This window comes from Pararge aegeria, chromosome 5 (assembly GCF_905163445.1).
Source record: "Pararge aegeria chromosome 5, ilParAegt1.1, whole genome shotgun sequence".
NCBI classification, from domain to species: Eukaryota; Metazoa; Arthropoda; class Insecta; order Lepidoptera; family Nymphalidae; genus Pararge; species Pararge aegeria.
The window spans coordinates 12,448,393-12,473,025 of NC_053184.1; the positions used below are offsets into that span (position 1 = coordinate 12,448,393).

Below are 24,633 nucleotides of genomic sequence, written 5' to 3' on the forward strand. Positions count from 1 at the left end.
TCAATTTTGTACAATTATTAAACAAGCAAATAATACCTCAAGAGGAATTTAAGTATCTACATAAGCATCTTTTACATCTTTTTAAAGCATTCATCTAAAAATATAATCATATTAAAACTGAATGCTCTTTTCTAAACTTTTCATTGGTTTCTGAATCATATCCCCCATATTTCAACAAACATTTCTTTTAATATGTACAACTACTTACAACAATCTAAGTATTAATTTTTAAGGGAATTCTACTACCGTATGCAAGAATAATTGATTTTGTTTTGAAATAATTAAGTGCATTACATGTAAGTTATTTACTTACAATGTATTTTCAATACATAGATAATTAAACAGAGTTAGCCAACGAGTTACTGTTAAGCTCTATCTTTTTTAATAGTATCCGGTTTTGATTTCGTTTGTTTAGAAACATTTGTATGCTTAGTACCATTTGTAGCTGATGTAGATGGTAAGGATTTAGCAGCCGATGCTGAAAATGATTTGACTTGTGCACTATTAGTATTAACACTGATTGGTAGTTTCTGTATTTGGGGGTTTGATGTTATTGCTGGGGTACCAGAAGTAAATGTAGAACCTATTTTAGTTTTAGTTGTGGATACAATATACGAGGGCAAGGTTGTATTAACTTTTGTTACAGTACATTTCAATGATGAATCTGTCTTAACAGACTGCGAAGAACAAGACGAAGATGATAAAACAACCGGTTTTACACTTACGGGAATGGCAGTCGATTTGCTGTTTATTAATGGACCAGTGGAAGTGAGATTTATCGGTGAAGTTGTTGATACTTTAGTTTCATTAACATTAGTTTGAGGTGTTGAAGGTTTACTCGCAGATTTAGGAATACTTATGGGATTTAAATTTACCTTTTCTGTAATAGATTTTACTTTAGATGTCGAAGCTGATATTGTACTCTGTGAAGGCTTCTTTTCTGTCGGCGGTAGAGTCGTAACGCATACGCCCTTTGCTTGATTTGCTGTAGATGTGTTTATAGTAGAAAACTTTGAATCTATCGGGAGGGTAACGTGAGCAGCAAAGTCAATTTTAGAATCAACTTTAGGTAAGGTAACTTTGTCAGATTTTGTACTGATATTCTTTTCGGCTTCGTTCCCATAAATTTGCGTATTTGGTTTTGAAATGTTATTTACAGAATCATTAATGGCTTCTGTTAAAGCATTTTTTTGACGTTGCAATTTTTTGTTACCATTCACAGAAGCGTTTATATTAACTTTATCCTTTGAAATCAAATGCGATTTCGGTCCATCTGGTGATTTTATATTTATTTTATGCATATTTTCTTGATTTTTAAAGTCCACGGGCGATATTTTACTGTCAATATTGTCAGGATCAGGAAATCTTTCGTTTGATTTTTCTATCAAACTATCTTTTTCTAATGTATTTTTACTACAAGCAGCCCTTTTCGAAATTTCTGTTGATTTCTTGACTTTATCGGTTGTAGAAAAATTGTTTTCAGTAGTAGAAAGTTCCTTAACAGGTTGTCCTTTCAAAGTCATAGTATCATTATTTGCCAATTTAGGTTTACCGGTTGTATCCCGGAAATTGCAAAGTTTTTCACCTTCATGGGGTAAATTCGCAGAATCTAGAGAATTTGTGGTGTAAGGTTCACTTTTAATTTTTTCATTTGAAAAAAAAAGTGCCACTGTCGGTAATAATGATTTATCTTTGCAAGTTGATACTAAATTAATTTCTGGTTTTCCAGATAAAGCCTTCGCACCTTCAGAAGAGATTTTAGATAATGGAATAGCTTTTGAGTCAGCGTTGCTAGCAATTCCAGCTTTTACTAAATTACCTTCAATTGTTGATAGTATCGGTACGGGTGTAACTTGTACTGGTTCCATTAGTTTTGTTTTGCTGTCAGTATGAATTTTAGCAGTTGTAAAAATAAGTGGACTCGGACTATATCGTCCAGGTTTGCTTGTGTCGATTTCAACAAGAATTGGATTTTTAGTTGTTATTGATCCTGTCGATGCATCGTAAACACTAAATACATTAGTGTTCATATGATTATGAATAGGGGGAGTTTCACAGATATACGAAGTAGAAATTGAGCTCTCTTTCACGTTATTTATGACCATATTACTAGTTGAGCTTACAGGTATGGAGTATTTATCAGCATAACCATCTGTAACTTTATTATCTTTCTCGTGTAACGATTCAGTCTTAGATTTATTTAATAAATATTTGGCACTTCTATTGGCAATCTCGATTTTTTCTTTATCGGTTTGAAGTAATGGTTCTATTATACCGTCATCAGAGTCATGACTGAAACTTTGAACTTTTCGCTTAATAGAGCTTTTTTTCATTTTATTAAAACTGGTTGTAGATTTCTTTGTTTCATTATCTGTACCACTGGTTATAGAACTTGAATCAGCACCGTCGTGAGAGGCCTGAAAAAAAAACACATGTTAATGTTCAGTAGCAAATCATTATTAGTAGTGATAGTGATTAGACGTAGCGCATCAATAAAAATGCGGTATATTCTTAAAACGCAGAATATAAAAGTAACATGAAGAACAAGGATCCAAATATGTATTTAATATGTCTTGTTATCTGTCAGTCTTTTTTACGATACTTATTTAAAGTTACGTGTATATTTTTGTTTTGAATAGGTACTATACAAATATAGTGCTGAGGAATTTCACAATCTTGAAATGTAATATATACTAATATTATTAAGAGCAAAGATTTCTTTGTTTGTTTTTATCCAATAAGCTTCGAAAGTACTTGACCGTATTAAGCCATTTCCAAAAGAAAGTTTAACTATCACGAAGTAACATAGGCTATCATTTATTTCCGAAAAAACTGGAGATACTTCAGAAAATTGCAATATTATAACCAGTAACAAAATATTGCATATGAAATTCATTACTTAGCTTGCGCTAAGAAAACTATTGATGATACATACCAATTATGTATTACATGATTGAAGTACTTATTAGTACCTACCTACAAAAAAGTCTGCGAGGGAATATATCTAATTAACATACGAAATAAATAAATAGTAAATAGCAGCCTTTGCGTTCTAAAATTTTAAGAGCTTAATTGAAAAAGTTCTTTTAAAAACTACACCCGAATATTTTTAATATTTTTATGTTTATAAAAATACGTGATATTTTTATGTTTGCTAATAGTTTTCATGACTTTTTAATTCGCCATTCAATCTCAGACCAGCGAAACGCGCGCCGCGCGGTTACTGCACTGTGAGCGTTGTAATTCGTATTAGGTTTATATTTAATCAACTTGTACGAAAAGTACGAGTTAAATGGATGTCAACCAAAGCCTCGTTTCTGATTCTAACCGCTAGGGTGTGGAACGCTCTTCTAGTATATTATAGTATATTGAATACCTACGCTATTCTAGTATATTGAATACCTTCAAGGAAAGAATGATAAGGCAATAGTGCTCCAGCTTAGACCTCATTATTGCATCCCATCAGGTATGACACTACATCAAACAAGGCTAGATAAAAGAGGGTAATAAAGGGGTAAGGGGTATATCTAATAACTAGATATATTTTAATACTTAATTTTTATTTTCATATTAATGTAGGTAATTTAATAAAAAAACATTAACAACCGCAACTTACTGTAAATTGCAATGAGTTAAAATTGCATTTACATGTGTCATCATCATCATTATCATTACCAATCCATTGCCGGAACACAGGATACGGGTCTCCTCTTAGAAAAGAAAGGCCGTTGGATACTACGCTGGTCAAGTGGTGATTTGTAGACAACACACCTTTGAGACCATTGTGAAGGTTTCCTTACGATGTTTTACTTCACCGCTAAAGCAATAATATATTTAATTGCAAACTTAAAAACACACATTAAGTGTATTTTTAGGTTTTGCTTGTATGAATATTATCCTAACTTTACCTTACGCAAGGCAATTGTTGGGGGCCGATGGAGGCTACCGCATCGTCTCAGTACTCCTTTTCCAACTAGCGTTGTATAAAAACAAATCCGAATCCCTATAGTGTATTGCTACTTTGTACTTGTATGAAAAGTATCCTTACTTACCTTTCGCGTAACAATAATCGGAGAGACTTTACCCCATTGGCTTTATATCCCTTTCTAACTGGCGTTTTTTTATCAAAATGAATCTGAATCCCTATACTTAGAGTACTCTTAGTTTTTGCTTGTGTGATAATATCCTAACTTACCTTCCGCATAGCAATGAGCGGATGGGCGTGCGGGGGTCATGCACCCCGCTCGCGCAGAACTGGGCGGCCGTGCAGCAGCAGTACAGGTGGTGACAGCTCCGTCTCGGCACGTAAAACGGCGCTACATATTGGTCCAGAAGCTGGACCCCATTCCTCGGTTGGCCGAGCCAGCATTCGGGCTTTCTGAAACATATTGTGAGTGATGATGGAACTACATAAATTAACCCGCTCGGGTTATATTCCTATCTGTATTTTTCTTTATTCATTGGCCTGTACCAGAGACGATTCAAACACTGTTCAAGCGACACTTTTTTATATGGCTAAATGAGAGGACGAGCGAACGACATTTAAAATTTTGTTTTTTTTTAGAATACCTATAAAATATTTGACAGACTTTCTGCCAATTATTATGGCAGACCAATGTCTGTCAGTTACCTCTACTATGTCTGTTATGACCAAAACTTCTTAGGGTATGCGAAGGACACATCCTGAAATGTGCCGCCCTGTGTTTATCGATCTTAGACGATTAACACCTAGTTAAGGAGTTTCTTGACGGCTTCTTCTCGGTAGAATCTGCCTTCCGTACCGGTCGTAAAGTCACTACAAACAGACCATACTTGACGTTTCAAAAGTGCTTATATTAAGTATACTTTAAATAAATGAATTTAGATTTTTTTTTGAAATTTTGAATTTTGAAATGCTGCTACGCACAGAAATTTGCATTGGTTGGCGGTAGTAATTTCTCGGACGTGCTTTGTCATGAAAAGCTCTACTACTACTATACAAAAAATAAACTCTACTTCGTACATAGACTAAAACTCTAAATACCTCCGAAAGTTCTTTATTTTATTAGTGACATAAAATAAAGGTATTATTTTCCTCACAAACTGTCAAGTTGGTAATGAGCCATATAGATGTTAATTATTGATTCCATCCAAATTTAATTATAAAAGTAATTAAATTTATTTTTAAATACGAGTTACCTAAGAATTTTTGATAATAGTTTAAATTTGAAACAGAAAAAATAATTAAAAGAGCTTACTTTGCCATAAAGACAGATGGAATAAGACAATGGAACATCTTGCTTTAGTTTATTTCGCAAAATGACAAAAATAATACATTAAAAATGATTCCAGGTAAGTATAACGACGTCGAACTTACCAATGGAAACATTTATTTTCATAAGCTATTTTCATGTCCTTCAAGGGGCTTAAAACGGTATTGTTTTAATATTACTAACGGTTTTTTATAAATTTAATGTGCATATAAAAAATTTTGAAACCGACAGGATTTTAACCTGCGACTCTCTGGCATGAGCAGGGGAGCGCTTAGGCCGTGATTGCTCAAGAGTCGCCGGTTCAAATCCTGTCCTGGTTCCAAACATTTTTATATGCATTTTAATGTTATAAAAATTGATATTTTCCTCCAAGTGTAGGTAAAAATACTATTAAAAATTGTAAAATTACGAACGGTGTAACACACAATTACCTAGGTATAATCCTCATTTTTAGGACGTCAAGGTCAATCATTAGAAAAAAGGAGGAAGTTATCAATTCGGTGTTTTTTTTTTTAAATAATAATGATAATATAATAAATATTATATCAACTACAGTTGCAGTTGTGAATACTTACTTCAAAAGTTAGTCTAAAGATTTCAAAATTAGTCGCTCTATTTAACATCAATTTACTAACAGATAAGTCGGTACATGGAGGATTGCTAAACAATTTGTTTGAAATGCAGTTAGTTAGCCACTTACCTATTTCATAATATTCTAGTACAAACTGTAATACAAACTCTAAATGAGGTAATTACACATTACAAGTTAGCCCTTCTCATTCTCTCTGGTGGTAAGTGAGGATGCAGACAAAGATGGTAGCGAGCTTACCTTTTAGGGAGTCTGGCAGTTATATTAAGTCCATACCTATCCCTCATCGGTTTCTACGCGACATCGCTAACTCGCTTAGCGGCACGTCGTTGTTGCTAGTGGTAACTAGTAACGGCCGAAGCCTCCTACCGACCAGACCAGACAGACCAAATTTGAACCCGGGACCTCCAACATACAACCACAGCACTCACCACTGCGCCGGGAAGATCATCGTTCAGGTGTTTTTTACCCAAATAGTATTGTTATAATGTTATATATATTACAGTAAATTACAAAATGTTTGTAACGTTAATCATAGTAATTAATTAGTTATTATGATTGGTCAACCTAAATAAAATAGATCCTTTGGTTGACCAGTAAAGAAAACGTGAAAAATATTGATTATGCCTGAAATTATTTTAAAACAGGTAACATGTTAAATCAATGTTTTAAAATCTCACAAGTAAACATTAAATCATCATACCTACAAATAAATTCGTACAAAGTAAAAGAATTAGTAATTCAGGAATCATAGCTGCACAGTACGAAGTACAGGAAGATCTCTAAATTTAACCTTTTTTTCCTTAGAGATGTTGCAGGTACGTCATGATACAATTAATAAGGCTACAATTGTATATGTCGTACAAGTGTATAAACAATTAAATTGAAAAGAGTTGAAGAAAAATCTTTTACCTCCATAATCGTCAGGTCGTCAGGTCCGCTACATATTTGATCGACAGCCATTAACACAACAACAACAATGGGAAGTACCCCAAGCGTCCAGCCAACTGCGTCCGCCCACATCGGGTAAACGTACTGTCCATATGACGCCGGTTTGTATTCGATCCAGTTAAACACCAGTATAAACTGAAAACAACCCACGTAGTAAATGAAGGCCCATACTGCATAGTATGCTACACTGACCTACACTACCATAAGCAGTTTAAATATTACGTAACAATTAACAGTTTTGTTTTTCTACCAAAAAATCTTTTTTTTTTAATGTTTATAAACGAGCGCTTGGCTGCAATCACACCTAGTGATGACGCAGCTTAAGGTGGAGCGCGCTTGCCTAGAAGATGTCTATTCACTCTTGATTTGAAGGTACTCATATTGTAGGTCCTACTGGGGAAATTGGAAGCTGGTAATGAATTTCAGATCCTTACGGTGCGAATCAGAAACGAAGAAGCCTGCCTCCGGGGTGCAAGCTATATCTGTAACGTATTTTTATTTAAACTGAGCGATCGTTTTCGCCTAAATAAAATACATATTATATATGACTGTCTCTAAGGTGCATGTTATACCTAATTGTGCCAAATAACGTTAAGCTAAGTTCAGCCGTTGAGGAAAGCATAACCCACTTTCACATAATATTAGTATGGATAGAATCTACAGTATCCCTACTAATGTTATAAATGTCAATGTAAGTTTGTTACGCTTTCACGCAAAAACTACTTAGCCGATCCTCATGAAACTTTGTACACATATTCTTGGTAGTGTTAGAAGTAATATAGGATCCTTTTTTTTACAACGAGATGGGATGAAAGTGTTTGACGATTTAACACCATAATTCCGACAAATTATAACCGATTAGCGTGGCTGAATACTTAATTTTTTTTTAGAACTACGGCTAAATTGAATGCCACATCAAAAAAAACAAAATCAAAATCAAACGCAGACGAAGTCGCGGGCAACAGCTAGTATAGTATAAATAGATTGAGCATATTGTATAGAATATAAAAGTACTTACCACTAAGGCTGCTGGTGTTATCAGCCGCCACATGGCGCTCCAAAATACAACCCAGAGCTTCGATTGTTTTCCAATCATCCTTTGTATGTCACGACAGAACTTCTCCGCGCCATAAATCCAGGCAATCAAAATACATTCACCAATAGCAATAATAAGAACGGACCAATTTGCTGCATATTTGTCCATCAATTGTAACCAATACATTCCACTCTGAGGACCAATCCAATACAATTAATGTATTTTTCTTTCAATACAATTTTGCGGGGCTTGTTAATAAAAGAAAAACTTACATTAGTCGTGAAAATTAGGCCACCAAAGTATCCAAATACCGCAACCGTTAAAACAACCCAGACTTTCTTCTGGCGAAATGTGGGAAACCGATCCAGTATTGCTGTTGTAACTGTCTCCATGAGCGCGAACTAAAAAACGTCCCATAATTACAAAAAGTGACAAGCAGAAAAAAATATACTTAAACCTATCCGAAAAAAAATAGCGCTATTTTTGCGAAATATAGCGCTATTTATGCGGGATAATACAATGGTATTGTCCCGCATAAATAGTGCGATATTTCGCAAATATACTTCGGTATAATACCGCTGGTTCAATGGTCTAATTGTTGGAAATATATTAGCAAGTAATTAAGAAATACATGAGTACAAGATCATATACAGCATACCTGTGAGTCCAATCCTAGAGTTAGCAGCATAACAAAGAAAAGAATGGACCATAGCGGTGAAACTGGTAATCTAGTTACCACTTCCGGATAAACTATGAAAGCAAGACCTGCGCCCTGGTCCACCACTCTATCCACACCCACTTCTAGCTCATGGGCTAAGAATCCAATTACGGAGAAAATTACCAAACCAGCAAAAAATGACGTTGCAATATTTGATACGGCAACTATCAGTGAATCGCTGTAAAGAAAAAATTTGAAATTGTCACTGTGTCCAATTTGGTTGCTCAACTACGCCAACAAACATCTGTGAAATGATTAAATTATTATAGATACTTACATGTAACAGTTATTAGAGAACTTGTTGTAAGAAGAAAGCGTAATTAGACCTCCCCAAGCTGGACTTAACGCAAAAAAGATTTGTACTGCGGCGTCACCCCATACCTTAAAAAATAATTTCAGATTAAAATTTTATCATACCTAATAGGTAAAATTTACAAGATATAAAAACCAACTATAAATTTACAACTATAAAAACTTATTTGATTTTGATAACAGAATGAAAGTCAGTGTCTACGTTATTAATGAAATGTACAATACCTGAGCGTTAGCAAGTCGACTAAAATCTGGTGTCAGATAGAAGAGAATTCCAGTGGATGCCCCCGGTAATGTCACTCCACGAAAAAATAGAATTACCAATACCACGTACGGAAACAAGGCTGTGAAATATACCACCTGAAAAAAAGACAAAATAACGTTATGGACCCATCTTGTCAACTCATCTAAAAATAACACTTGAGGGTCCTTAGAAGTACTTTATTTACTGTCTCTGAGAATTATCTGTGAAACCGGAACTGTAAAAGTTTTCCAGTAAACCTTTGCGATAGTTTTTCCTGAAAGAAATCAGATAAAGCCTCAGGGCTACCTAAGAAAGTGACTTCTGTCACTTTATTAGGTAGGCGTAGGTACTATTCACGTGTCGGCCTTTTACCTTCAATAGGGTTGTCATAAGTAAACACTTAGAATGTTTTGAATTAGTTTATATGGAAAAATATATGATTTTTTGATTAATTATATTTTTACAGGGTGATTTGTTATGAAATATACTTACACACCCCTCAATAATATTTCGTAATTCCGTTACACGTTGTATATATATATATATATATATATATATATATACTGTGTCGGAGTTTCGCTATACTTTAAATCTCTATATCTCCAATTTAAAATAGCTAGCATACGATAGTTAAGATATAGTACAAACCTTGCCCGATGACTGTACACCCTTGCATAAGCACAGAAACACGATAAGCCAGGCGGCAAAAAGGCAAGCAGCCATACCCAAACGGATTTGACCAGTTTCTTCAATTCCAGAAGATAGCCCAAGTACTTGGTTTCTGTAACAAGAATGCACGTTTTCTAATATCTAGTATCCTATGTAAGTAACATTCAAAATAACCTTGTTAAACTTCTTGCCAGAACATCTATTAAATGTAGGTACCTAAACCAATTTATTTTTTCTGAAAATAAATATAAAAATAAAAAGCACAAAGACGGTTATCACTTGAAATGATCTCCTGCAGACAAAACAACCTGTATAAGGGAGGCAAAATAATCCAATGGGACAAGTTAATTGTTTGGAATGATTAAGATGAATATAATATTAAATTTTCGTACCGCACACTATTAATACATAATAGCAATGTTAATTAATGACAAGGTAGCTTGGAAGCCGGCCGCTCCGATTCATGTCGGTAACAATAGATAAAAAACTATTTAGTTTGAAAATTATGTTGGAAAAGAGCAACAATATACTTTATATTGCCGGTTTCTTCTGGGTAGAATCTTCCTTCCGAACCGGGTGGAGAGGAACCAGACGGAATTGGAAAACGTGCTTATGAATGTTACAGTATAGAAGATAGACGTTAAAATAATATATAGATCTATATCTACAATCTACGATCTCTGTACGATATCTTAGGATGCTTAATGATTTCGTTCAGAGATTCCGAAGGATTACCGCTAGGAATTGCCGTACGCGAGCTTATGACTGGCAGGAACACGTAACCTGTTATACTTTACTATTCAAGTACTCGTGGTTCTCCTAGTTAGTAACGCTATACATTATTTATTGTACCCACCTACCAAATGAATACGGTGAAGACATAACGGTACTTATCTAAACTGGTTCAACGTAGGATTCATTTGTTATCTCAAGAAATAGTTTTTTATTTGACCCATCCAAGGACCCTACAGAAATCCAATCGAACTTTTCGTATTATTCACTGCAAGTGGATAGTGCTAAGAACTATTATAACGTCAAGTTTTCCAGGAATACAAAGTAGCCTATGTAACCTTTAAGAACTTAGTACTTAGCTTAACAAGTTGCTATTTCGTTAATAAAGGTTCAACAAACAAACAAACTTTCTCATTTATCATATTAGTTAGGACTAGATTTTACTCAATACTTCGTGTTTCTGTGTATTCGTTGTTCTAAGGCAAAATAATCTATTTCTACAAAATATTCATTCATTCATTCATTGTAGACAGGATGCATATGATCGCTTGCACGACCCGTGCACGCCAATGGTTTGTACCTAAACCTTTTTTTTATTCCATTACATGTTAGTCCTTGACTATAATCTCACTTGGCAGCTTGCTTACTTGTTAAGGGTGATGGCAGTTTTATTAAGCCCACAGAATTAAGAACACACAGAAACCGCGTACTCTAGTAATATTAAAGCATCAAAAACCACCACTTTAGATTGGCTTCTCGAACAAACGCTTAGTCACTTCATACCATTTAACAGTTGACTGTAATAATTTAATGTTTAATAACCTCTAATGTTCTAAGCGTTCAACATAACATGGGAAAATGGGAAAAAAGTTGTGAGCTAGCAACATTCCGCGGGTGTAAGGTGAGACGTGCGCGGGGCGTTTTCACTGTTTTTGGACACAATGCACTGCTGCAATAATGGCTGAATGAGGATTCTGCATGTTTTTAATTCAATGACTAAGCCCATAATCGGGACTACGCGACATCGTACCGGAACGCTAAATTGCTTAGCGGTCCTTTTTCGGTAAGGTGGTAACAAGCCACGGCCGATTTCTCCCAACAGACCAGAACAGAAAAAATCTGAAATTATGAATTCATAAATTGCCCCTGCCGGGTATAGAACCCGGTACCTCTGGCATAATGTCACTGGGCTCATCACTGCGCCGAAAACCCGTCCCTCCTAGTAACTAACCATACGTAGCCAAGCCTAAGGTCTCTTTCTAAGCACTCTATCTATAAAGGAGTTTATTTTGAATTTGAGCGCAATGAGCGCATGAGTTCAAAATAAACTTAATAAGAGTTCAAAAAACAAATGATGTTGACAACAAACAAATGAAACAATCGTATGATGCATCTCGGACACCTACCCCGGATAGCCTACACCCCTTCACTGAGACTCGGGACACAATTAAAATGTATTATATAGGGGAACAATTTATCAATAGATTCATCTATAAATTTTGCCTGGCAGTGATGGTTATTCGCTCAAGTCAAATAACGCATAAGCAACTTTTATAGCGCGCATTTATTTCTTAGTTTAAATAAGTAAATTAGAACTGGTTTCTCAAATATTGGATGGAAGCAGGCGTTACTTTGCGGAAATGCATGATATATTATGAAAATTAAGCTTAATTTGCTATAGTCCGCGAAAAGCGGGAGAATCTGTATGGTGTAATTTATAATTACTTCAATCCTTATTCTCTACACCAAACACATCTTCGACAACGTACCCTCTACGCACGTTTCGCTCCGAAACCGGAGAATCTTCAGAAGATGTTGACTTTACAATGAATAATTGTTAAGTCAACAATGAGCAAATAGCAAATAGCAAATTAAGCTTAATTTTCATGATATAACTGTTTTCTCTACGCTGAACTCCGCTACACAGGACTCTTTGAGAAATCCTCTGAAACCCGCAGTCATCTGTCTACTTAGTGGAGAACCTATACCAATGCCTTGCCGATTAAAAACCTGCAATCCAACACATTAGAGCCAAATAATATGCCCCGTTAATCGGTGCTAGCTCAGTGGCTATATCTTCTTCTTATTTCCCTGGGCTTGTCTCCGTACTTGGTCGGCCGGAACTTTCCGTTATACGTAGTGCCAGCTCAGTACTAGATATTCGGCTTCACTTTTGGATGGCCGAGATGAAATCCCAGAACGCACCTCCAAGTTATGTGCGTTTTAAGCAATTAAAATAGCAATTGCTTCAACGGTGCAGGAAAACCTGCATGACTGAGAGCTCTCCATATTGTTCTCAAAGGCGTGTGGAGTCCACCAATCCGCATTGGGCCAGCGTGGTGGACTACGGCCTAAACCCGTTGTGGGAGGACAATGGGCTGATATGATGTTGATGATGAATATGACCCGCTCGTTGCCATATTATTTCAGCAACTCGTTAAATTACCGGATCTTTTAAAGTATTTCTATTTTTTTTTTTTATTTGGTACGTACTTCTTTATCATGCTATACGTAGGTATCTCTAATACCTACGTATAGCATGATAAAGAAGGTAATTAAAATGTTAATTTAACTTATAATTTTACGACCGGGAGGTTGTCGGTGGCGCAGTGGTGAATGCTGTGGTCTTACAATTGGAGGTCCCGGGTTCGATCCCCGGCGGGGGCAATTTGGGAATTTTTAAATTCTGCATTGTCTCTTATCTGGTCTGGTGGGAGGGTTCGGCCGTGGCTAGTTACCTCCCGACAAAGATGTGACGCCAAGCGATCTAGCGTTCCAGCTCGATGACGACAACTCGGTAACGGGTATCTTAGACTGCATCATCACTTACGAACAGGTAAGACTGTAGTCAAGGGCTTACCTGTAGTCTAATTGAAAATGAAAAATAACTTACGTAAAATATTCTTCAGCCGGTGGTTTACGTATAGCTACATCTGCTAAAGCAGCGATGTTATGTAGAGCCGCGTAAGTTTGATTCAGACATTGACGTAAGTAGTAGGTCCCATTGATTGCCTCGCATCTGTCAGCCTCCTCGTACGAGTAACAATCTAAAACAACAATGAAGTCTTCATACTTACGTATACACAACAAAAGATTACAGTGTAAGTCTGCAGAGCTGTCTGTGAGAGTCTGCCGTTGAAATGAAATTACAATTTTACGCCAACACAGTGGACGATTTATAATTACACGTACCGCAAAAATTGTGAATATGTTTTTCACAATTTTTGCGGTATAGGTTTAATAATAAAACGCGCAATATTTTTAATATAGCTCTGGTGTCTTACTTTTTGAATAAGTTGTCAAATGGTTTTTTTCTTACAAAACGCATAATTTTATAGCTACAGCTGTCAACTCGTCGCATATTTTGTATGGGGGTAACAGGTGGCCTGGCCAGGCATTAGAGAAGTTAGTGAATCGGGCAGCCGGTCTTCTAACAACAGTGATGTGAACAATTTAGTATTCCAATCGTAGATGGTCGAACCTGGAATCTCCAGCTTTAAACCGCTGCGCTCACCGCTGCGCTAGTGAGTTCCATCTTAAATAGCTTTTACTTTGGCCCATCTCAAAGAATCTAAGAAAGGTCTTAGGTCTGATTCCCGCGTCTTACTAAGACTTATCAGGCAATTGCCCAGTTGCAGCCTGGAAATATGAAATTGGCTTTGGCATGCTTCGGAGAACACGTTTAGCCGTCGCGTCGATCTCGGCTATTAACGATTCATTAGCACTTACATGATAGTGAAGCAACGTAGAAGTAGGTATTAACTCTAAATCCTATCAATGATAAGACTTGCCCCAGCAGTGGGGCATTAATACGCTGATGATGATGAAATATAGTCAACTTACATTTAGTACTCCAATCGGCGTCGCAATTCTGCCACGGCAACTGATAAAAGATGCTCGCGAATGACACGACCATGTAGTATATAGTCCAAGCGATGATCAGATTATAGTATAACATGACAATACTGGAGACGATGACCATCCCATAACCCAGGCCGCGGAAAAGCGGACAGAATCTATTGTAAACAGCCACTGGCCCCAGAGCAGCGTATTGACCGAAAGACAGCTCCATAAACATCAACGGAAGTCCCGCAATGATTAGCATTATGGTAAAAGGTATTAGAAATGCACCTGGAAAGATTTTAAAAGTCGATGTTTACTGGCTTTTATGTTACTATAGCTTTTCATTTGGATGATACGGATTTTAAACTAAGATTTTCGTGGTTAATCAACATTTCTTAAATATCCATGCAACTGAGTCGAAATATCGACAAATCCAAAATATTATCGTGGTATGTACGCTGAACTATATTTAAGAAATGTTGGATGATAGGTTTTATAACCACCCCATCTGAGCATAGATACCTAGGTAGAATGTCACTTATAGTGCCAAAGAGAATGTTCTTACCCTATAGAGTAACGAGTAGCGAACCATAAGTTATTCTAGGAAAGTTACAAATTTCAATCAAATTATAGCTACAATTACATAACACCCCTTCGAAGTAGGTATATCATAGTGTGGTTGGTAGGTATATAGAAGCGACAAACATAAAGAATGTTAATATATAACGTATATTTTTCTAATCGTTAAATACTCTACAGTATTAAATAATTAGTTTGTCATTTCTAAAATAACAGCACTCATCGCGTGATTTACTGCTTACCATTTAAGAGTTACCAACTTTGAATTTTATATTGGCTGATATAGTCACAAAATAAGCAAAAAGTATTACTGAAATAGATTAAGATTATTGGTAATATAAATATATCGTAGATTTAGATATATAGGAACGTATACAAAAAAATTGCCCAAAAATACGCGTTAAAATGAAAACCTCCTGCGTCCGGTTGCGTATTAAATACTTATTTTCGGTTAACTTTATAACATCAAAGCGTAATAGTCCTTCCCTATTCAAAAGTTAACAGCAAGTTAATAAACATAATAAATCATAGTTTTTCATCTTAATTAAAGCCTTCAATGATGGTTTGAAATTACTTTAGGTCTTTAAATAAACATACCTCCTCCGTTATTGTAACACAGATATGGAAACCTCCAGACGTTTCCTAACCCGACGCTATATCCTAGCAGTGATAAGAGGAAGTCAAATCGTCCAGTCCAATTCCCGCGTTCAGGTTCCGACTCATCCGCCGTCGACTCTTTTGCCAGCTCATCCTTACTCTATTATATAAAACCACCATTTCTTTTATTTAAAGAACTATGATATTTATTTAACAAACAAAGAAAAAATACAAATCACCACTAAAAATATTCATGATAGAAAAATATTAGTTACAGCACCAATAACATCCTGAAAAAATACTTGATCGATACTCACATCTGAGTAATTTATGTCCATGGTGGCTATGTTTTTAGTCACCGCGGGGATAGGTGTTTTAGATTTCTTTTCCGACTTCATTATGTTGTGGAGAGAGAGAGCTATTTCATTAAAATACGCAGCTTTGCCATTTTATCGAGAATCACTTGAACACCGATTGCACAGGGACCACACAGCATCGAACCTACCTACATCATATTAGCTACAGTTCCCGGATTTTCACGAACGATTAATAACGTGATTGGTTTATTGCGTCATTTCAGAAATGAAGAATACATGATCGTGCGAATTTAATAACTTCATTCAATAACCCGAGAGGAAAACAAATAAATATTGTAGACGAATTAAAGGTACATTAAATTGAAAAACACGAAACGCAGGAACGCGCAGATGTCAAGTTTCGCATCGACCGAACTCTGAATGAACATCTAGGTCAATATCAAGCCTCCGCCTACACCGCACCCTCTCCACCGCCCCCTGGGGGACGTTCTCTCCCAGGCGAAAATCATATAAATATCCTACCCTTGCATAACAAAAAGAACAAGGACTCAGTTTAATTGTTTACGTACTTGTTTAAAAAAAACCTCGTGTGAAGTAGAGATTAAATATTATCAATCATCGTTCTACCATTATGGGATATCCAAGAGAATTTCGCTATGCACTTTTAATTATTTATATTAGGTAGAAAATAATATGTAATTATGCACGATCAGCTTAATTTCCTCGGGTATTTTAAACGTAAATTGTTTTAGGGGCAGGAATATTATATTGAGTATGTTTGTTGAATGCATAGGCAGCAAGTATAGCCACGCAGGCAGGGCAGGAGGTTGTGATACGGAAGGTCGCGGAAAGTGGAGCGACGTATTATTGATTACAGACGCCGCGGCGGCCTGCGCCTTCTTAGTCCTTATCCCCCTTAGCCCACACTTATATTATAGGTATTGATAAAAAGTTTAAGAGTTGCTTATAACTGCGTGTGCCTATGATGCTGTTCTTGCATCAGAGGCAACTCTTAGATTTTTAATCCTAACTTATCAATTCGAATAGCAAATAATATTAATGCGACAGTAACTGTGTTTCTTTGTTACCTTTTCACGGCTGAACGGATTCTAATCAATTTTGGCAAGGAGATTACCTAAAGGGAAGGACAAAGACTATATATTTTTTTAAATTTCATCCCTTAGGTTGTTAAATTGGGGATAAAAGTTTGTATGAAAGTCTCTTATTTTTCAAGTTATCACTAGGTACACCTAACTTTTTATATTGATGCCATAGCCTGTGTACTGACACAAGCCTGTTATGGGTTTATATTTTTGTCATACCTACCAGTCCTAAATACCTACTACTAAAATATATCGATAGCCTTCCTGCATCGGTAATGATTTAACAGATTAGTGGGGTAGCGTGAGTTTTAGCCACCTGCTGTTAATCGTACGGTATTAAAATAGCACCGTAATAAGTTTCCATCCGTACGTACTTTGAATAAAATACTATCCTAATATACTTGCCTATTAAAAAAAAATCTTTGGAAATGCAAGCAGACACGCAAGTGAGGTTTCCGATTCTTCATAGAAGTGAACTTCGTACCACATAAAAAACGCAATCTAAGTCAATGCCTAAAGAAAATAATCAATTTCAATTTTACTCCCGCTGCCAGGTTTTCCTAATTTTCTTTTTTATAACCAACCCATTTTGTGAGTCTGGACTTTTTAAAGGCCTTTAACTTCGTACCTCGGGGCATTATAAGAAAGCATTAATTCGCCACATGCCCCGAAATTTACGCAACAAAGCCGAGGCATACTTGCATGACAGATCTATAAAATACATCGGGACAGACGGTGTGACGCATATGAAGATAGTAAATTGAGGCGTCCCTCAGGGCTGCGTATTGGGGCCTCTTCTGTAGAATTTCGCAGTTCTGTATGTCAGTCTGCCAAATGGTTTCCCTTTTAGTGTGTTAGTTGTTACGAATATGTTGACATGTTGTTGGATGGGTGTTAAAGGAAATGCATTTTTAAACACGCTATGGCTCGCAGAGATCGGTTGGCGAGTATCATCGCCAAAACCTAAGCGCTAGAACTCAAGGTAGCGCCTCACAAAACCGAAGCGATAAGTTCCATAAGGCGGCTGGAATCACTCACTCAATGGTTGATAAGTATCTCAAATACTTGGGTCTGACTATAGTCAGTCAACGTCCTCATCTCAGGGAGCCTCAGGAAGAAGTTGTTCGGCTATACGCAGAAGTTGTGTGATCCATGACCCTCCATGATGCATCTGTATGGCCGGAAAGGCTGTAGAGAGTTAAGCGTCTAAGTACAAAGTTAATTAGCGCCCAGCACAAAATGGCCATCGGGGCAAATATCCTTTGCAGCGGCGACTGTTCCGCGGCCGTTCTGATCAAAGGCCTCGTGAAACGTAGTTGAGCATCCAAAACCACTATACCAACAAACTACCGCTAAAATACGAATGAGTATCGTTAATTATTGATTACTCAAAAATTATCTATCTTGCTTTATAGGTACTAATAATAAAGGTGAATATAATGTTTAGTAATAGAAATAATAGTTTTTTTTCTTTGTTTGTTAAACAATCTTTGCATTTTTTTAGGAAGGCCTATATAGCCCATAAAGCTTTTTTTTAATTAGGGTTAAAAAAGGGATGAAAGTGTAGCAGATTTCAAGCTATATCGGAAAAATTGGTAATTATATTGACACAGTATATATTTCAGGATTTACAAATCTTTCAGGGGTTTTAATAGAGGATGAAAGGTTATAAGTTAAAACGCGCTAAGTAAAAAAAAATCCCGTAAGATAAAAAAACAATTTCTAATTATCTTTTATTACCAAAAAAAACATTACCTTAAAACAATACAGTGTAAAATTTATATAACAAAAACGTAAATGTATAAAATATATGTTGGACCCTTTTGGAAATACACATCACGCTTAAACTCTAATATTTGTTTAACTATTTTTATTATAGTAGGAAAGAGTAAATTTTTCAACATAAAATGCATAGTTAAGGAAAACGTATTCGATTTTACAAACCTTTAAACCCATTTATATAAAAAGTAACACAATTAATATTTTATTTAAAATATTTAAAAAGTAAGTATGTCGAAAAAGTATGTATGACGGAAAAAAAAAGTAAGTAACAATACCGTCCTCTATATATATAACATTTTTTTTTTTGTGCCAAATAGAACGATTTATAAGTGCTTATTCAAAGCGAACTAAAGGCATGCAATGGCGCGTATTATTTGCAACTACCCTACAGTCCATTCTCTATAACTATGTTATATAGTCCCCTATAGTATATAAGACACAAGTTATAATGAATGGACTGTACTTACTGCCAATCATATGGCTCTAGTTTATACAGAATCGTCTCTTGCGCGGTTGTTAATTTTTACGCCACCACGGATTAATTTTTACTTCACGCGCGGTGAAGGCCATGGTTTTTTTACCTTTGCTCGAAGACAGCAACGATTATAGCATAAATCTGCACAGTCTCTTACTTGTTTTATTATGTAAACCATTGTTTCGGTACTATTTAACGTGAAGTATGTATTAATAATAGATATAACAATTGAGTTATAATATATCCTTTTGCCCTTTATCACACGCTTATACATGTCTTTATCAAATAAGAAAATAGACTTGAGCTTCAAGTATATATTCATAAATTAATGGGGGTAGTCACTACAAACAGACAGACTTGATGATTCGAAACTGCCCTATAAGCATAATAAAGGCAAAGTATATATTAACTATTTGATATAAATTAATTATGAATTAGAATTTTGTAGTTTAGATAATTTTGTTTTTTTTTGTGTCTATTTTTGAAACATATTTTCGACTCAAAAGTAATAACTGTTTAAGTTTTAAGAAAAATAAAGTACGCGTGACCATGCTTACTCGTAACACTGGAATGGGTTACAAACTAAAAAGTTAGTTCGTTGTTTTTTTTACTTCTTTGCAAGCATCGATTTAATAAGAGACTCCAATTTCCTGGTATCAGCCGCAAATTTTCTAATGCCCTCGGATAGTTTGTCCGTAGCCATCTGGTCTTCATTGAGGTGCCAGCGGAATTGGGCTTCGGTCAACGATATCTTTTCAATGTCGCTCTGTGCAGCAGTTTTTGGATCCAGGGCCTGATAAACAAAATTACATATTACCACCCATACTCTAATTAAAGTATTGTACTAGTTTACTAGTGTACACTAAAATACTCCTTTTTAGACGATAAAAATATTAATAATTTGGTATAATAATACCAGTAAATTTAATTTTAACTCATGTGAATTTTAAGAGATTAAAATATCACCAGTTTAACGATGAAGGAAAACATCGTGAGGAAACCGGCATTCTTGAGAATTCTCCATAACGCTCTAAAAAGCGTGCGGAGTCCACCGTTATGCATTGGGACAGCTTGATGGACTACGACTGGACACTTCTCATTGTGGGTGGACCCGTATTCATGTTCATCACACAAACATTGTCCAGTTGTGGAAATCGAACCCAATGCCTTGAACTCAGAAAGCAGAGTCGCTTCCCACTGCGCCAATCAACTGTCACTTTCAAGTAATAGTCTTAATTAGCACCTACGTAAGATCACTAACGGTGAAAATTCTGTTATACAGAAATCTGTAAAATAAATATATATAAAAGTCTAAAAAAAGTTCTATCTCTTTCCAAATAATTGTAGTATTTAGTTTAGTTTAGAGATTTATGCACAACATAATTTGTACGACGTTTGTTTGACGGCCGATTGGCGCAGTGGGCAGCGACTCTGCTTTCTGAGCCAAAGCCGTGGGTTCGATTCCCACAACTGGACAATGTTTGTGTGATGAACATGAATGTTTTTCAGTGTCTGGGTATTTATCTATATATTATAAGTATTATTCATATTATTCATATAATTATTCATCAGCCATCTTAGTACCCATAACACAAGCTACGCTTACTTTGTGGCTAGATGGCGATGTGTGTATTGTCGTAGTATATATTTCGTAGTATATATAATTGGCTCAACTGTAACTATGACTTTGTGATTAAAGTGTTAATATGCGGAGTGGAACATACATACATTAGGTAGGTAACTATTGCTAAAAATAAATGTAGGTATAGAGTAAAACTATAAAATAAATATTAAATCTTATCTTATCAAGCATACAATATCTTAATAGCATACATTTTAAGTAATCACATGCAATATATCAGGCAGTTTATATAAAATTTGGTAGATTCTGATTTAATATTTTATGGCTCTATTATATGGGAGGGAATAAGTATCAAACAAACCCGATCGATATTGCAGAAAACATCATCATATCAACCGATTGACGCTCACAGCTAGACATAAGTCTTCTCTAAGGAGTTCCAAATTCCACGTTCATCTCAGAGCATCGCTCTCTCAATCGCCCGCTGAGTGACTCGCCCGATGGCCCGATAGTAAGCGACCAGACAACATGCAAGTAAATGATAATCTGAGACGCTCACCCTTTTCAATGGCTGTTCGCTATTAGCTAATTCCTGTAGAAGCTTGGGGCTGATGGTGAGTAGGTCGCAACCAGCCAGTTCGCGGATCTCCCCCGTGTTCCGGAAAGAGGCGCCCATCACTTGTGTCTTGTAGCCAAACTTTTTGTAGTAGTTAAAAACGCGAGACACTGATAAAACTCCAGGGTCATCTTTCGCCTCGTAAGTGTTCTTAGTATGTTCGACATACCTGAAAAGATCAATTTTGCTCTAGTTAAAATAATGTATTTACTTATATGTATATGAGTAATATTATCAATAGCCTTTAACAGCCCTCTGTGGACTAAAGGCCTCTTCCAAGGGGAGACTTCACATAATTAATCAGCACGCTGGTCAGGCTTGTTGGTGATCGCAGTAGACTGTAGTAGTAGCAAAGAAGATGCTGAACCCATTCTCATAAGTAATATCACCTAATAAAACTAAGATTTTTAAAGTGCCTTATATTTTAGGTGTAAAGAATAGACTACAATTAAAGAAAAATACTCACCAATCCAAAATTCTTCCCACAAATGGTGAAATCAATGTTACGTTCGCTTCAGCACACGCAATTGCTTGGTACAAAGAGAAAAGTAATGTCAAATTACAATGAATTCCATGCTTTTTTTCCAGCTCCCTACAATATAAAAATAAATTTGTTCAAAACAAAGAAAAACAAATAAAAATATGTAAATGTATAGGTATTTTTGCAGACAAATGTTATTACCTTTGCAGATACAGTCGTAGAGTCACTACACAAAGACAGACAGGCCTACTTGAAATAAATGAATTTTGAATTTTTTGAATTTTGATATGAACCCTATTCACCTCAGAGAATCACCTTCACCACCTTACAAAGCTGAAACTCTTCTTGATTATGTAATAAAAGATCTCTCGAGATACAAACCTTAAGACCCTTCTAAATGCATTAAAACAAAAGGTGGTAGTACTACTACATTTTCCCCCACTGATTTAATAAATATTGACTGAGCTACCATAGCTCAGGTAACTAGAGGTAATAACATCTCATTAAGTGAAATAAGCATACTTTGCAGCCTGAATCCCTTCCCATGTTGAGGCTAGTTTGATTAAAATCCTTTCCTTCTTGATACCATACTCAGCAAACATTGTAATAAACTTCAGGGCTTTAGCCATGCTAGCATCCTTGTCAAAGGATAACCTGAAAAATAAAAATCTGGACTATTATACATATTATTTATGCTATTGATTATGCAATAAATGAGGAAAGAGGTGCTAAAGAAAGTCTAATGAACTGGCTGAACATTTTGCAATTACAATGAATAATTAGTATTGCCTTAAATCATACCTTGCATCAACTTCAACCGATACCCTTCCAGGAATAATTTTGAGTATTTCACATCCAAACAGCACACTCAGCATGTCTAAAATTTCACCCAACTGTTCTTCTATTGTTCTGGAATAGCAAATACAAAATTTTAAAAAACCAAACCGAATACATAAATAAGATTTAAAAGGACATAAGTCTTTCTTGATATATAATAATGAATAAATCAAGGTAACTGAGACAACTCCATGACTAGCTCAGTAATTGATATATTCAATAAATAGTTGAGCTCCTACCACAGAATAGCGAGATGCTGCAAACCATCCATATTTGGCTGACATTCTGTCGACATTTACAAAGCAAGTTTCATCTACGTTTCTGATATGTACCGCTAAGGGTTGAATGTACACTCAAAGAAAATGAAATGCCTCAATGGTAGCATAATGAAGTCTACACTATTTAGAAAATATTTTGCTATATAAGAGCACTGGAGAGTTTGATAGATGTAACATTTAGAATACAAACCCTCCACATTCCTTTCCATATTTAATAGCTTTATCAAGTAAATGTTGGTACTGTTCCATACCAGCTGCAGATAAAATCAAACTTGGGTTGGTAGTAGCATCTGTTGGCTTGTAGGCTTTCATAGCTGGAAATATTAAAGAATATTAACTAATTAATAAGTACTCAGTACTCTCATTAATAGATATACTGTTACACTAAAGGAAATATGTTAACAAATTACTTTTAAAATGATATCAGGATTAATAACAGGTGGAATGTCTGTGTTAACCAGAGGTACACAACTGTGCCAAGGTTCATGAATAGTAATTATCTACAATAAATTATTAATTGTTAAAGGCAAATTAGTATTGTGTTCAAAACGCTATATTCAATAAAGACTGATGATTAAAAATAATGCAACTTTTTAATGAATCAAAATGTAACTTAACTAACCAAACATGTTCTTCAATCAGAGTAGAGCATGAATGAACTTAGCAAACCATTAAAGTTATATGTTTGACATTACACAGTTTAAGCTATCACATTGCAAAAAACAAAGTTGCTCAAGTTTTTCAAAGTAAATTCCTAAATCACTTGATTGACTTTGAAAAACTTTCAAAATAATATGGCAATATATAAGTTAATGAGTTACATTTGCACGCTTCCGAAACTAAATTAAGCTTAAGTAATTGCATGAATATATAAATACTAACTTTTCACTTCAATATTTCAAGATTAAGATAGAAAATAAATTCTAACCTTCAAAATCACCCGTATCAGCCACTACAATTGAAAATTGTTTCAGTTGATCTAAAGCACTCATTTTAGTACGCTTTGCTTGAGGTTCGCTGCTCATACTGCTAACAAAATCACGTTAACCTGAAAAGTAATGCAATGAAAAAATGATTACAGAAAGTGGTCGGCTTTTGAAGGTGACCTCATATAATCAAATCAACGTAATGCAAGCGTCATTTGTCATTCGTTCTTCGAGATAACCTTTGTTTCCTCCATTAATGGTTGACCACTGGTTATAATAAATGAAAACATAATAAGGAAAATGGATGTTTAAGCGAAGTGCAACATTAATCTTTATAGTTCTAGTATCTAGTTTATAAAATCTTCCTTTACCTGTAAACAACTGAAGTAACAATATTGATTGTAGTTGTAATAAGCACTTTTAAATAAAATATTTCAAAAACAAACACTGCATTACCTACAACGTAACCTTAATTAAAAGCAGTAAATAGGCACAGATTAAACTCAAACAAAATAATTGACTTTGCCATCAAGCTGTCATCTACATCGGACAATGAGTTTGACATATATCTCTTAGCTACTTGACACTGGCAAAGTACATTGTGCTGTTTTGGCACTACGAAAAGTATGGTGGGTAGAGGTAAGGAGGATCATCTGTATATATGAAAAAGTGTCACTGTTTGTGTAAAAACTCAATATACACATTCTGTGTATT

General features: G+C 35.4%; 3 protein-coding genes across 3 annotated transcripts; all 3 read right to left on the reverse strand.

Moving 5' to 3' along the window:
* Window positions 1-365: 365 nt before the first annotated feature.
* On the reverse strand, window positions 366-2,105 carry LOC120623943 (probable serine/threonine-protein kinase nek3). Its single transcript, XM_039890235.1, has one exon. It carries the CDS (start codon window positions 2,103-2,105, stop codon window positions 366-368), a length of 1,740 nt encoding a protein of 579 aa, XP_039746169.1.
* Window positions 2,106-2,357: 252 nt separating this feature from the next.
* On the reverse strand, window positions 2,358-16,109 carry LOC120623631 (sodium- and chloride-dependent glycine transporter 1-like). The gene is made up of 13 exons (XM_039889720.1): window positions 15,840-16,109; window positions 15,523-15,682; window positions 14,347-14,634; window positions 13,397-13,550; window positions 9,751-9,883; window positions 9,084-9,218; window positions 8,824-8,927; window positions 8,487-8,724; window positions 8,101-8,229; window positions 7,811-8,020; window positions 6,754-6,927; window positions 4,196-4,378; window positions 2,358-2,417 (listed from the first exon to the last, which is right to left on the reverse strand). Exons 1-12 carry the CDS (start codon window positions 15,918-15,920, stop codon window positions 4,232-4,234), a joined length of 1,953 nt encoding a protein of 650 aa, XP_039745654.1. The 5' UTR covers window positions 15,921-16,109; the 3' UTR covers window positions 2,358-2,417; window positions 4,196-4,231.
* Window positions 16,110-19,020: 2,911 nt separating this feature from the next.
* LOC120623858 (probable transaldolase) lies at window positions 19,021-24,412 on the reverse strand. The gene is made up of 8 exons (XM_039890128.1): window positions 24,291-24,412; window positions 23,922-24,041; window positions 23,184-23,307; window positions 22,680-22,787; window positions 22,401-22,532; window positions 21,864-21,989; window positions 21,341-21,566; window positions 19,021-19,992 (listed from the first exon to the last, which is right to left on the reverse strand). Exons 2-8 carry the CDS (start codon window positions 24,016-24,018, stop codon window positions 19,807-19,809), a joined length of 999 nt encoding a protein of 332 aa, XP_039746062.1. The 5' UTR covers window positions 24,019-24,041; window positions 24,291-24,412; the 3' UTR covers window positions 19,021-19,806.
* Window positions 24,413-24,633: the final 221 nt, after the last annotated feature.

Excerpts from the sequence above, each read along its gene's own strand:
- LOC120623943 (XM_039890235.1), bottom strand. The coding sequence starts at position 2,105 with ATGGTCATAAATAACGTGAAAGAGAGCTCAATTTCTACTTCGTATATC.
- LOC120623631 (XM_039889720.1), bottom strand. The coding sequence starts at position 15,920 with ATGAAGTCGGAAAAGAAATCTAAAACACCTATCCCCGCGGTGACTAAA. Across the intron at positions 8,230-8,486 it reads CTCTAGGATTGGACTCACAG|TTCGCGCTCATGGAGACAGT; the intron begins GTATGCTGTATA and ends GACGTTTTTTAG. Across the intron at positions 6,928-7,810 it reads TAACACCAGCAGCCTTAGTG|TTTATACTGGTGTTTAACTG; the intron begins GTAAGTACTTTT and ends GGTTGTTTTCAG.
- LOC120623858 (XM_039890128.1), bottom strand. The coding sequence starts at position 24,018 with ATGAGCAGCGAACCTCAAGCAAAGCGTACTAAAATGAGTGCTTTAGAT. Across the intron at positions 23,308-23,921 it reads TGATACGGGTGATTTTGAAG|CTATGAAAGCCTACAAGCCA; the intron begins GTTAGAATTTAT and ends TAATATTTCCAG. Across the intron at positions 19,993-21,340 it reads GCGAACAGCCATTGAAAAGG|GCCCTGGATCCAAAAACTGC; the intron begins GTGAGCGTCTCA and ends TTTGTTTATCAG.